Raw genomic sequence first — 15,763 nt, 5'->3', positions numbered from 1 at the left:
CGAGGTTAAAAATAAATGGCAAATACAGTTTAAAATAAAATTTATTTCATAATGGAAGATGACAATTTATTAGTTCTAAAATTCTAAAATATTGAAAATTGTTTCCTATGTTGTTGTATTCAACCTAAAGAATTTGAAAAATGTGTACTTTAATAAATATTTTTTGATAAAAAAGGTACTTTGAAACTTAATTTATAATCATATACGAGGTTTGTATAAAAAATATTTCTATGCCTACGCATTGGTACAGGCTATTTGTTGTTGGATTATAACCAGAATTGATACAACTAGTTTAAGAAATACTTCCCGTTTAGAATCACTATAAAACAAGTCAACTTTGTGTTTAAGAAGTCTCAGATGACAGAAATTTGTATATTCGGTTTTACCAATTTGGTTAACTTCAGCTTTTTGAACTGAATTTATGAATTAGACAGAAATGCAGACAGAAAACATTTCGCATTTTATAAGAAAATATCATTTTTCAGAGCTAAGCTGAAGTAAAACTAATAGAACTTAACCAGCAAATTTGATTCTTTCCCTCTATCCACCTCCTATCAATAGACATCCAAAAAAACTCTTCCTTGTATTATGTATGAATCTAGTTCAGAAAGCTAAACCGGAAATGAACCAATCCAATTATTGGTAAAGCCGGAAATACTTACTTTCCAACATTTAGAACTTCGGTAAAAGTATTTGACTACTTCTAAAACGCTTAAATAACGTGCTTTTATTTTGATCATAAACCCAGTTTTTTTATATTGAGGAACATATAATAAATATCCTGAACAAACACACTTCATTGACGAACTACCACGTCCAGTTGCCAATAAAGTCATGAAGACTCACTCGTGACGGTTATGCCCCACAGAGGTCGTTAGTACATCGAATGCGCAGTCTAGTATTATGTCTATGTCTGCGGTATAAGTCTAATGAAAAACGATCTTACACGACTATGCACGATTCTATATTCCCTCGGCTGCTTTGAATGACACTAAAAGAATCGAAACCGTTTACGATTCGAAAATTGTAATCGATTCTTTTACAAGAATTTACAACAAATTCAATTGTGTTGGAAGAATCATATTTTTTTTTTGAAAGACTCGAGATCGACTTTTAATTCCTAAATAATAATAGAAAATAACTATTTTTTTTATAATTGAAACACAAGAAGCCAATGAATGGGAATCGATTGTTGAATTGAAAGTGAATCGAAAATCCCCATTGATAACGTTATAAATTTGCTCCCACTTATCTTTTACTGGTGAGAATAGGAGTAGCAATCCATGTAACTGAATCTAATACTATCCCAAACGAACGCAATGTTGTCAAGTTGAGTTGTGTTTCAGAGATTATTGGAAATAAATAACAAACTTTTTGTAATATCAATTTTGTAGGTTATGGAATATTTGGATTAATGTTTTTCAAGGATAGGAATGTTGATAAACTCCCTATTACAAATTTATATACACTTAAACCTGAATTAACGTTTTATGACCCTAATTAGTCGATTTAAAGGAAATTAATTGATTTATCACTAATTATGACGTAATTTTGAACTTCAATTAGCGATGAAGTCATTTACCGGCAAACTGATTTAAATGTAAATTATTTCTTTTTATAATTTTTTATAAGAATGTGTTGTTAGAAACAAAATTATTTAATATATATATTTAACCTTATCCATATCTATCTCAAAGTTCAAACAGAATAATTTATTGATCCATTACACAATTGTTTATTAAAGTGAGATATATTCAAAGTAAAACATAAACAATTTGTCAATATTTTTCTTCTCCACAATCAACCTATTTCAAAAAAATTTCATGTGTCAAGTACTTTTTTTATTAAAAAATAATTAGATATAGTCCGGTCAAATTAGACTAAAAATATGGTTTAAATAAAAAAAAATCCCACAGAGTTGAATTTTGACAGAAATCTTGTGTTTGCCATTGGAAATAAGTCTTCAGAAGTTCCTATCGATTTTGTGTGCTCTAAAAAAATGTTACTCAATGTCAAATTTTCACTTTTTTTGAATTTTCATGTAAACTGTGAACTCATTTGATTAATGATATTGATTTTTGCTTTTAATTCTTATTATGGATCTCTACAGCTATCTTCATTCGACTACATTCACACACAATTCAAAAGTTTGAAAAATTGGTATCCCTACTTGGCTCGTTGTTTTTTTAAAGTTCTTCGTAAGGTAAGCGTGATAAACTTATTCCATTATCTTCAAATTCGACCTCAATAATCACGTATTCTCTTATTTCTTCTTATTTCCTTGTCGAATGTCAACATTTTGAGTTTTTTGTCATTTCCTCGTAAACGATGAGTTTTATCGAAAAATAGCTGGGACAGAAAGTGTAGATCATAGAATTATCTACAAACATTATGATTATACTTTTTTCAATACAAATAGCCATATCTGAGAATTCGCAATTCAAAAATTTGAAAAATTGGTATCCCTTCTTGGAACGTTGTTTTTTAAAATTCTTCACCAGATAAGCGTGCTAAACTTTTTCTTAATCCATTATCTTCAAATTCGGCTTCTTTCATTTCTTCTTCTTTTTCTTGTCAAATGTCAAAATTCTTAGTTTTTTAAAATTTTTTCGTAAACGTTAAGTTTTATAAAAAACTAGATAAGACAAAAATTCTAGATCATCAAATCATCTACAAAAACTGTACCTATACTTTTTTTATATGAATCGGTTTTTCTGAGATATCATGATTTTAAAATTAGAAACAATTGGGATCCCTACTTGGCGCTACACTTCCAATGAATATCACCAAATTGTAGTATCATCCTATAAAATTCTGCCATAACCGGAAGTGTAGCTCGCTTACCTGGAAAACAATATTTTAAAAAACGCGCCAAATAGAGATAACAATGTTTGTAGTTTAAAAATCGCGATATCTCAGAAATGATGATTCGAATAGAAAAAAGTATAATTACAATGATCAACAATTTTTGTTTGATCTATTTTTTTGATAAAACTCACCGTTCACGAGGAAAACCGAAAAAACTCTAAATTTTATCTTTTGACTTGAAGTAACTCTTATTATCATACAAAGGATCGTTGGACATTAATGGAAACTTAATTCTAACTATCATCTCAAAGTATTTACCAATAATTAACTTTGTGGGAGTTTATTTTATTTGAAATGCATATTTTGACCTGACTAATAGTAAACTATGTGCGTAATCAGGAAAAAAAATTGCTATACGACTTATTTTTTATTGTACTGCTATTGGTTCTGGTATGGGTTCACTTTCTTCGGCCCAATTGGACCATTGCTGGTTATCGAATTCATCTTCTAATTTCGAATTGATGTAATTGTTGTTCGGAGCGACCATGTACGGTGGCATCTAAAATAAATATTATTCTATTTAAGTTGAAATTATCATTAAAGCTGACTAATTTTGTTATCCAATTGTTATTCAATTATTCGGGTTCGATTTACATCAAAAGTAAATTGAAAAACATTTTTTTGTATTAGGACGGTATCGAATGCTTTTGTTGATCAATGTTTAGAAACAAAAAAGCTACTTATTCAAGCAGGGGCGAATTTACCGTATTGCACTAATCGCTTGTGTAACGGGCACAAATATTTTATAATTTTACTGGTTTTTGGTTATTCACTAGCTTTTTTTTATCATAAATGTGATTTTGGCCCCTAATGTAATAATATTTGTTCTGTACCTAAGTGATCTGTGCTTCCATTTGCGACGACGTCTACATTTCTATAAAACAAAAAAGAAAATAAAATAAAAAGAAATAAAAAAATAAAAAAAAATAATAATAATAAATTGCCCTCAAAGTTATCAAATTTTTTATTGGCTGATCAAGCAACTTTGGCAGCAATTGATACATACTTGTATGAAGCATCTTTTTCAAGTATGAAATTCATAAAAAGCAAATATATAGAAACAGACTGACTGATGAACATTTGGACAACTGCATCAGAATGGCGGTTACAACATACTCTCCAAACTTCAAGAAAATACTTGATCGCCAAAAAGAGTTCCACTCTTCTTATTGAAATGAACATTCAAACTTTTTTCGTTACACTTCCTATATATTTTGATTAATACTAGAAATAAATGTCCGTTTGTAATAAACTGCTTCAAATTCCATCACGTGTCCGGTCACTAATCGGATTCCGCGCCTGTTTAGGAGCAGTTGTTTGGTGTAAGACGCACAAGGTCTATCTATATGTACCTTTGCCTGTCTCTATTTATCTCTGCAGAGCCCGAGTTGCGATTTAACACTTTTCATTACACCAAGGATGGGTTCTGGGCCCATCGGTGCGTTCTCCGATCACTGTAATAACGTGCTCAACTAATTCATTTCACCTAACCTAACCAAAATTTCATTTAACTCAGTATGTTAACCTAATATATAAGAAATAGTCGCGAATATGAAGGATCAAGCATGGTTTGTGTAAGTGTAATTAACTGCGGTGCGATTCCGGCACAGGCGCGTGTATATCGGCCTTTAGCTTGCTGTGCGGTCAAGTCGAGCCGAACGACTAGAGCATGTGGATGGGTTCCAAGATTTAACCATATTTGAAATTAGTAAATGATTGGAAGTGGAGTCTACCCTATTTTTGATCATGGATAATTGAAAAATTGATATTTTCAATATTTTTTTTTCATTTTGTCTATTTTTTTAAGTAAATAGAAAATTATACAATTTGAAAAAAAATTGATTGAATATCATTTAAGCAATTTTCAGAAATTATGAAAAATTTTGGAAATGGTACAATTGTTGTAATTTTCTGTAAATTGATATAAAATCGAAAAATTGACGTCTTATTTTTTTTCTTTCCATTTCCAAAAATTAATCATAAGTTTGAAAACCATTTTTTTATGAAAAAAAAAACACAAAAACCATAACCAAAGAAAGCATGAAGAAAGAGAATCCTAACCTAACCTAAAAAATATTAATTTTTCGATATTTTATGAACAAAAATAGGGTGGACCCCACTTTTGGATGATAATATTTAAATTAAATATCTACACGATTATTTAGTTGTATAATCAAAAAAATCACCCAATTTTTTTCAAAACAAAATGAGGAAAAATTTTTCTCGAGCATAAGTAACAAATATTATTATTTTCTGTTATTATAAAAATATACATTGATGAATTTTCACACAATAATATGGAAAAATTGATGTAAAACTACTGAAGAAAAACATGAATGCGATTTTCGTGACGTTTCTGATCTTACCGTTATTGGCTGTAAAGGGAAATCTAATCTCTGAGCTTCTTCGAAGGGTTTATTGGTTACGGTGACGATTTTTGAGCGAGGTAAATAACCATCTCGATATGCAGTTATTTTGTATTTTCCAGGTGTTAATAACCTATAGTAATCTCCATCATGTACTAAAACAAAACGAAAATAGGATTTTATTGTTTTCATGAATATCTCAGTTTTTTCTAACCTATATTTTTGTTGCTAAATCTCCTTTTTTAATTTAAAATTAATTTTTAAAACAGGTATAGTTTATAAATCATAAAAATAGTAACGCGTCATCGATGACGTTTCCAAACTAGTTACCAACATTACATTATCCCAATACTTTTGACAACAGTACTCAAGTAACGAACATCAATTTTCATAGAGTGAACCATTATACAATAAACTTATTTCTGGCGAAACTGACAAATGAATTCTTATTTTTTTGTAAAATTTGAAACTTTTAAATCAATCCTAACCTCAGTTAATAGAATGTGTATTGTATAATTTATAATTTACCTGATGTGATATCGTGATCGATGTCGTAAGGGTTGTCAGTTATATTTCGAACGTGTATGACAACTCCAGGTATGCCTGTTTTCGATTGAATATCGAATACTATGCCTTTAATACCAATATGAGTCTGAAATAATAATTATTTTATATGTCTTTCGGGGCTGGAAAACGTTGTGATTATTTGGAAGTGCGTTCCACTATATTTTTGGTCATGAAAAATCGATATTTTCAATAGTTTTCTTTTCAATTATTTTTTTTCTCAGTGCATTTAAGATAAGAAGTTTGAAATAAATATTTCAACACTTTTTTTATCCGATAGAATTCCAAAAATCATAAATTCCTCGATTCGTCTTCGAAAACTATAAATAGACCGTTCTACAACACGTGACTTTGACAGGTCAGCCATTTTGCCTGGGTAACACATAGAATATCTATCCTCGTCTCATATATTTTGTTTCAATTAATATTTGTTATTATTTGGACAAAAAAAATTATTGAAAATGGTGAATTTTTCGAATTTCTATAACTTTATTAAATTGATAAACTTTTCAACTCTTTCAAAATGTTTGATAATTTGTAAAAATTGTTTAAGTTTTTGTAGACAAATCAGGGTTGTTATGATTTTTGGATTTTTTGTTGTTTTGTTTCCTTTTTATTTTTAATGCGTCGAAAAATAACGAAAAAGAGAAAAAAATATAGTAAATATCAATTTTTTGATTTTTTATGAACATAAATAGGGTGGAAACATTTCCATCCAGTTGTTTCAAGTTTTTGTGGTTAACTTTTCTCATCAAAATATGTCACATTTACCTGCCAAATGAAATTTAGAAGAGCATTCTTGTTTCTTTCCCACTCGTTCTGCAATTCATCAGCAGGGGGATATTTTTTACAACCCAATTCCAATGTTATCTCGAAGTCGTTGCTTGAAAGATAATTAAAATCTTGCATACCTAACAAAGGTTAGAATTATCATTATCAGTTAACATAAAAATCCTGATAAATCATATATATGAAACATCCTTATGGATTATTCTGTCTATTAGTGACAACTACGAGGGTGGTTCGAATATAAACCGGAATTTTTGAATAAAAGCACAAAAATGTTATAATTCAGAGAGGGTGCTGGAGGGGGATAATATTTTCATACTGTAGATTGTCAATTTAATAATAAAAATCGACCTGTTCCATATTTTTTCCACATAGTATATAATAACGCTAAAATAGACTATAGTCCTATAAAAAGATTTTTCAATAAAAACAAAGATCTAAGAATCAGCTGAGCTATGGTTGCGAATACTGGGTGTTAACCAACAAATTGAAGCAGAAAATAACAATTAGACGCGAATTAAACGTAATGCAAAAAAATTGGACAACAACTGTTGAGAATGGAGGAGGGCAGAACAGCTGAGACGATATGGGGAAACCGAGACAAACTAAAAGAAGATGCAGAACCAGAAAGAAATGGAATATAGAAAATAGTGGTGAAAAAGAGGACTGAACTGAAGAAATATCACCTATACACCAACTTCAATCATCCACAGATTAAAATGTGTGATATATTATAAAATGGAAAATATTCTAATGACCCCACAAAAAAATAGCATACATAGTAATAAAGTCCTACTTTCAAATAATATTTCAAGCTTCAATATAACCTAACCTAATCTAAGCTAACATATTATTAACCTATTTGTATTGTTCCTATTTATTATTATGATAGAGGTCACTCACCTCCTTCTAAAGAATACCATTTAGCACCATTGGTAATCCCTTCTTGTTTTGGGAAGCGCATGCTTTCGTAATCTCCACAACTTTTTCTATTCGGTTTTGCCATATCGGCGTGATACAAAGAATAAGATAAGGCTAGATGCCTGTAAAATAATAATTAAAAAAAAAAACAATAGAAAATTAATTTTATCTGATAATAAGTTTGGAATTGCAAGAGACTTTCGGAAATATTGTTACTTTACACGCTATATTGTTATCAATATTTCATTATTGGATTAACAGTGGATTAACGAAATAAAGGTTAGTAACACAAAAGGGACAAAACAGCATAGAGACAAGACAAGAAGATTAAATATATATAAATATGTTACAATTTCCATAGTTTTTTATAGTCAATGTTTGAAAAATAGGGAAACGTTTCTTACCTAAATGTAAAATCATCAGGTGTAGCTGCATATTCGCCGGTTTGTCGTCCCGATCTACTATCATCGTAAGGATAATTAGACACTAAATCTCCTCCATGTAAATTTGCCGAAAGGACGAACGGCACTTGCATTATGAGACGAATCACAGCTTTTGTTTCTGGCTGCAGCTAAAATAAACCGTCACAAAACTGCATATTATCATCGTTAAGTTCTTCTAAAAGTTCGTAATACTGAACTGGTAAGGGCATTTTTGTAAAAAATAAATGCAATATGAATATTTTTAGTCGTTTCCGTATATATGAAGCTTAATATACTTACTGGTTCTTCCAGTGATGTCAAATCTTCAAGTAAATGATTATTATGATTAATATGTTGTTCTTCGTTGGTAAAAACTATTCTATCTAAATCTGGGAAGTTTCTATTTAAATCAACCGAATTATTATTGGTTCGTCCTAATAAATAATCTTCACCGCCCTAAAATGTTCACAAAACAAATTCAAAATATGATTTTTAATGTTAATTGTTGTTGAACTAAAACCGGCACTGTACTGGCGGGATTCTCTGTAGACTTTTACACGATCTGGGAGCAGTGTTGCCAGAGCTAGTACAATTTTAGTACATTTTAGTGTATTTTATACGCTAGTACATTTTTCCTTTTTTCTAATACATTTTCCCTGCGTTCGCAAATATAAAGTTATTTTATATTTTCGTTTAATAAAATAAACTGGAAATTGTACTAGATTGTAACAATAATTAGAAAACAGAGCCAAGTTGATTTATATTTAGATCGTGAGATTTTTGTACTGCATTGCTAATTTTATCGGTAAACTTTATATAAATTTGTCATCCTTAAAATAATAATTGACACAGTCTATAACATTTTTGGAAAAAAAAATTTAATTTAAACATGTTTAAACATCTTTCTATAATTTTATTAAATTTGTTTGAAGTTGGTACAATCTAGTACATTTTCTAGTTCAATTTTTACATTCAGCTTTTAAATTGTGGCAACACTGTCTGGGAGTATTGGAACTGACACCGAGGTGTGGCTTAAAAAACATGTCGGAAACTACCTAGCTTATATTTATTTACACAAAATACGTAACATTTATTTTAATAATATATTAAATAAGTGAATAGTTATTTTATGTAACACATCTATTGCCTTGGACCAGCAAAAATTCACGACAAAAAATTATATAGAATGTAGTTTTATCTGTCAGTTAAGTGAATGTGCCCGCGAAAAAAGTGTCTTGTTACCGCCCTTTATATTTAGTCTTGTCATTTGGAGAAAATTCTCATAAAATTAAGGTAAAATATGGAAAAGTCGAAAAATAATTTCTTGTTGTTGTAAGCCAAGATCAAAAAGTGTAAGGATTTAATAGCAATATTATTCTCTTGTTATCGGTGAGTTTTATTTTTCTAACCTCTAATATTTGTAGACTTGATACACTATCATATACGTAAATAAATTTCCAAATGTTATAGAAGTTTATCAGTTGAAATATTTTCGTCTACAAATTTAAAATGCCTATAGAAAAATGTATAAACCAAAGCCTTTACCTAGTAAAAATCTTTTTAATGAATTTTACTCTAAATATTATAGGATAATTGTTTTTGTTAATTTCCAATATTTATTTCCTTAAAAGCAAAAAAATAATTGAATTCTTCCACAAATTTTCGAATTTTTCATCCCTCAAGTTCTCTTCAAATAAAAGGTGGGGGAGAGTGGGAAATTTGTTATGAATAAATGTCTGTAAGTCCATTCCTGCTTGGCCGATTTTTATGAACTTGAAGTGCAATACAAAATGTATCGGGATAGAGAAATGTATCGACATGCGGTTTTTGCTAATTCAATGTCAGTTTAGTTTACTTTTAAAAAACCAACATAAACTATGTTTCTATTTAAATTTGCGAAGAGAAATCACAATACCTAAAACAACGTCCTCTAGCATCCGCGTTGCTAATTAAATTAATAGTATTAATTATAGTATAGCTGGAAAAATGGACTTACCAGAACCGGACGTAGGCACAAGCATTTTTTCCTAACAAGGTTCCCACTCTCCCCCACCTCTCATACGAAGAAATAGATTAAATCTTGTGGAATGAATATTGCCCGGAAATCGTTGAAGAATTCGATTAGCATATATAAAGTGCCATAGTGAAAATTTAAAAAAATAAATTCCCACTACTGGTGGACCTGAAATTCTGATAAAAATTTCCACGTGTTTCTCGGAGCCATTTTCATTATAATTTATCTTTACTATGGCAGACGGCAGTATAAACTCAAAGGCGAAATCTATTAAATTTATGGTTATATAGTGTGATTTTAAAATATAGGGAATATGCATGTATTTTTTTATATTTTTTATACACTCTTAAGATAGCATATTTCTCCCTATTTTTAAAATAATATGTAAAGTATCCGTTGAATTTGGTTTGTTTTGAACGTCGCTATTTTTCGCGGGCTTTGGATAACGTCAATTGCCACATCCAGTATTGGTTTACTTCAAGTGTGACAGTTACTTTATAGGTTATAATATCGATAAAAGTCAGGGAAAACAAGAATGAAATGTTTGTATTGTTGCAAAAATCATTTTAATGCTTTTATTTCTTTGACCTCAGCCAATGTAAAATCACAAACACAAACATAAACAGGTTTTTTGTTTGAAAGTGAATTTAAACTACACCCATATTCCCTATTATATCAGAAACAGCTTGCAGAGTTTTTATAATTTTTTGTCGGTGAAAATACTTCTACTACATTACCGATATATACTGGTATTTACATTGTTGCCACATAATCAGTTTTTTCCGTAAATTTCTGTTAGATAATCGTGATTCTTTTGGTATCGAAATTTTGAGGAAATGCTACAAAAAATAATAAATTTCAGAACTCACAGTATCCGTTGCGACTTGCCAACCGTCCGGATTCATACTGGGCATTAAATGAATCCTGGTCATATGAATCAACGATCTGATTTGAGGATTCCCCGTCAAATATTCATCACAAAGGTAATCAGCTAATTTCAATAGTAGTTCCCTACCCAAAACTTCATTTCCGTGCATATTTGCAATATATTTAAATTCAGGTTTAACTGAAAAATAAAAATTTGATGCATTTAGTTTTTTTTCTTCTAAAGATGTGAGAGATAGATTCGTTGGATAATTTTAGGGAAGATAAGGGAAATTTTTTTATAGGAGAAAGGTTTGTTGAAGTTGGCCTCGATATAAGAGTTGCTTCTGTACAGGGCTGGGGTTGTGATGGAGGTTCTAGTTAAATATAAACAGTTCTTCTCGGTTTGGGAATGTATATTGAAAGTTTTTTTGTTTTTGTTTTTAATTTAAATGGGGGTTATCAGCCAAAACATATTCGTATAAAATTTCAATACAATGTTGTCAGTAGTTGCGGCCAAATCGTAAAAATTGTCTATAATTTTTTACTGTGCAAACCCCAAATATTTTTCAGTTTTCTATCTATCCTAGAAACGGTGTCACCTTTTTTTGAAACGCCCTGTATATTTTATTAAGTAAGTAGATAATCGTTAATATTACTATTGAATTTTGCATAGATAAAGACGTTGCAAATAGCAATTAAAACATTGCTGAACGTAATTACTATTCAATTTTTATATTCGTGTACGTTATAGGTACTTAAATAGACAGAATAGTACCGTCAATTTTTTTCCAAGAACCCTGAACTGATGTACAAATATTGCCATCAAAAAATTCTTAAATTTCAAGCTCATACTAATAAGTTTTCGATCTTTTATCGGGCTTTTCTGATCAGAAGTATTAAAAAACGTTTTTAAACGCCAATAGCCATAAAAAGATTACAAATCGTAGTTCCACCCTTAACTCGGTTTGTATTAGGTTTATAACAAAAAAAAAACATTCTTTTTATTTTTCTAAAAGCTACATTTAACCTCGTTACATTTTTTCCCCATAGAATCAAAAGTTATCGAGTTATTTATTAAAAACTTGATTAAAAATATGTTTTTTTTTTTAACAAACATTAAAAATTCACAAAAGTCACAAAGTATTGATTTTTCGAAAAAACTCCATAGAGTAATTTGTGCCTAGAATGTTTTTTTCTATACATTTCCACGTTTAGTGTCAACAAAAAAATTACTACCCCCTAGTTGGGGTGATGTTAATGAACAGAAATGCCATTAGGGAGCGTCAATAAATTACGTGAGGTGTTCAAGGGGGGCAGAGGGTGAAGTTAAATCTTTCCAAATCTCACTTGGGGGAGAGGGGGGGGGGTTTAAGAAATATCACGTAATTTTTTTTTCAATAGAAAACTATGTAAAATTGTGTGAAAGTAAAATTAAAGTAAGAAATTTTTCTAGAATAAAAATTTGGCGAAATTTTACACAACGGTGTTTGTCGTACTCCTTCGAACTCCGCAGAGTAGCACAATAGCTGGCGACCAGCAATATTCTCAAATCACAATTGTATACTAGTCTTTAATAAAAGTGATAGAACGAATTGTTTTTTTTGTATTTTTTTTAAACCCAATGAATTTTACAGCCAAAAACACATTATAAAAAATATCACGTGAGATTGGGGAAGGGGGGAGGGAGCAAATAAAAATCTTACGAAATCTCATCATGGGGGTCTCACGTAATTTATGGACGCCCCCTTAAATGGTATACGAACTGATCAAAAACAGCAGATGCAACTGGAATAGGAGTGTACCTCAGAACAAAACACTCCGAAAACATGGTCAACATACCAAGCATTTTTCAAGCAGAAATTTATGCAATTGAAAAATGTGTTTAATTCAATCTAAAGAGGAACTATCGCAAAGAAGATCATCATAGTCAAGCAGCCATTAGAGCTCTAAACTCCAAAATCATAAAATCCAAATCCAAATTCGTTTGGAATTGCCTAGAAAAAGTAAACGAACTAGACAAGAAAAATAAAGTGGATTCCGGGACATATGGAACCCGAATCTTTCCTATGGTATCATCTACAATGGAAAAAGCACTGGAAAAGAAGGTAGATAGTAGCAAAACCATTTATTGGGACAACCTACATGTGTTGAGACAAGCAAAGACTCTTCTGGGAAACTATAACTAGAGTAGATCTGCTGTAGAGGCACTGTCGCCTCGACAAACACCTAAAAACGCTAGACCTAGCAGATAATGCGGCGTGCAAATTTTGTTGCACAGCTGACGAATCTTTATCCACATTCTCTCGAAATGTGAAACACTAACGATCTCCATAGCACTACACCTGGTAGCGCTTGAAATAGAAGATGAAGATGTCTGGCAATTAAAGCCATCCCACACCTAAGCTGATGAAAACTTGAAGGAAATGATTCTAGACTTTTTAAGGAGTGGGATTGATGGATTAGCTGTAAATACTGGGTTTTCCAGTATCACAGCAAGAAAGGGGGACACAAAAGATCCTTTGTATCGCAGAACATTCGAAATCTAAAATCTAAATATAATCCTCACGCCACACACCTTTCCATACGTTTTTTCCATTGATCGAAATCGAAATCCTCTCTGATGAGTGCCTTTATTCTGCCGTTTATTGCTTCACTCCTTCCATCGACCCAAATCGAGTTCCTTTCGAAGCATATATTTTTTTAAGCTTCCTAACCTTCCAAGGAAATCTGAGCAGACCCGTGGACGTAAGAGCTTTTGGTCAGAAGTCGGATTTTTTGGCACCAACTTCTCACAGACTCTTTTCCTCGTGTAAAATTTTTCTAACCGTTTCTTTATCATCGTCTGGATTTGGTTGATTTTCGTCACTGTTTCCGGAGTTGAAACAGTCACAGGGTGCTGGTCATCTTCAGTACAGTAAAAGTCAAATCGGCATGGAGTAGACTTTGCTTTTTAAAGTATTTACTATCTTCTGTTGAAATTTCAAACAAATCGATGCGTCTTGATGGAAATCTGAGGTAAAAACCGTTGTTCACTGGATTATTAATATTAAAAACCAGTGGCGCCGTTGGTAATGGTTCTAACTAAATATCGTTTACAAAGTGCAAGGTCCTTATTACATAATTTGTTGATAAAAACTTTTCGTATTTACTTTAGAAACTCCCTGTACATGATTGTATGGTATGATGTTAACCAAAATCTATGTTTCATCACAAAAAATCAATTATATTTTTAATTACTTATAAAAAAATAGTATAACAAAAAAGATCGTAAAAAATTGTAATTAATCATAAAAACATTTGTGTATAAGTTTCAATTCACTAATCAAAGCGAGTTGAAAATTATTGAAAATTTTATTACTAAGTACTAAAATTATCAAGAAGAGTTAGAGATTTTTGATTGATAAGAACTTATTAGTCTTCTAAGCTTTTAGACCAGAGCATAGTGGCGCATTCGTTTGCAAAATTGTTTTACTTCGTAATTTAAAAAAAAAAAGTATAAAAGTGTACACTTAGTGCTCGAAACCATGAGGGAAACCAAGCGCAGAAGTCGAATCATTCTCCATCACAACGATACGACCTTTCACACATCAGTTCCAACAAGTCAAAACATCGAATTGATAAGTCATCCGCCGTACAATCCTTGTTTGGTACCCAATGATTTCTTCCGCAGATCAAAAACAAATTGCTAGGTCAACTTTTGTCTACAACTAAAGAAATTTCCTTTTTTTTTAAGTCCGCCGTAAAAACAAATATTTTAATAAAAAGTTATTGAGATCGAGGATTTTTCGATTTATACAGTGATTCGAGTAGATGCTTAACTTAAATAACACTCGTAGAACACATTCTGAGTACGTTCACCTTTAAAAATGTCAAACTTCATTATGACAATGTCAGATTTGACATATTCACATCTGGGTAGCTATATTTCAAATTTTAAGTAGCAGCCCTCGTACATATGTTATCATAAACATATTTCTCTAAATAAAAACTTCATAATTCAAATTTATCTTTTTTGTTCCTTACAAAAAAACGAACATTTTGAAAAATACCTTAAACGCTTCAAGATACCATTTTTTAAATAATTAAAATTTTCAATTTTTTCAAAATAATAAATTATTATTGTGTCCTTGATATACGACAACAAAAAATGATAATAATGTGAGGAGAGGTTAATTTTGAGAGGAAGTATTATTATTCGAGGCTATAAAACAAAAAAAATCAATATTTTTTCAATTTGTTTCTGTCATTTTCTTCGTAAATCTGCCGTAAATACGAAGTTTTAAAAAAATATTGAAATCAGATGATTTTGGAGATACTAAAATCGAAGTGACCACCATAGTATAAAATAATGTTTGTTATACTGAAATTATTTATAAGCTGCTAAAGAATTGATTTAAATTAATCTAAAATCAATCTACAAATTATCTCTCTTAAATATAAGTGTGACGTTGCTTATCATATTTTTTAATTATCTATAGGGGGCGAAATAAAAGGTGATACTTTTTCAAATTAACACCCAGTATACCTCGATAAATAGAATGTTAGAATTTAAATTATATTCACAGCAAATCAAAAGATAATTATAAATGAATGTTTATCTAAAGCTCCTCGTATATACTTACGAATTTCGTGTCGTCCAGGTTTGGTTGAAAATTCGATAACGTACAACGGCAATCCCAAAACGGAATTTTCACTTAATGTATATACCCTGGTAATGTTGCTACATTTTGAATTCACATCTTGTAAAACCTCCAACAGCTCGTCATTATTGTGATGTTTGTATTCGAATTGTAAACTTTTTGTTGATAGCAGTGCTAGTATGAACACAACACCGAGCACCATCCTCTCCAGCTGATTTCACTCGAGTGTTTTCAATATTTTTGCAGCTTTACCGAAAGCTGCGTCGCGCTTGCGTACAAATTATTCTCACAATATATGGATTTTTAGTCTGG

General features: G+C 30.6%; 1 protein-coding gene across 2 annotated transcripts; it reads right to left on the bottom strand.

The window, feature by feature from the left end:
* Positions 1–23: 23 nt before the first annotated feature.
* Positions 24–15,744, bottom strand: LOC130898126 (carboxypeptidase E-like). 2 transcript variants are annotated; one of them, XM_057807188.1, is made up of 10 exons: positions 15,434–15,744; positions 10,814–11,010; positions 8,231–8,386; positions 7,913–8,079; positions 7,491–7,630; positions 6,570–6,709; positions 5,763–5,886; positions 5,235–5,389; positions 3,702–3,742; positions 24–3,367 (listed from the first exon to the last, which is right to left on the bottom strand). In XM_057807188.1, the coding sequence occupies exons 1-10, from the start codon at positions 15,651–15,653 to the stop codon at positions 3,316–3,318; spliced, it is 1,392 nt and encodes a 463-aa protein (XP_057663171.1). In that variant the 5' UTR covers positions 15,654–15,744; the 3' UTR covers positions 24–3,315. The 2 variants fall into 2 exon arrangements, with proteins under 2 accessions (XP_057663171.1, XP_057663170.1); XM_057807187.1 differs by lacking the exon at positions 3,702–3,742.
* Positions 15,745–15,763: the final 19 nt, after the last annotated feature.

This window comes from Diorhabda carinulata, chromosome 9, assembly GCF_026250575.1.
Source record: "Diorhabda carinulata isolate Delta chromosome 9, icDioCari1.1, whole genome shotgun sequence".
Lineage (NCBI taxonomy): Eukaryota > Metazoa > Arthropoda > Insecta > Coleoptera > Chrysomelidae > Diorhabda > Diorhabda carinulata.
Note: the sequence above shows the minus strand (reverse complement) of the source record. Positions and strands in the feature narration are given on the sequence as shown.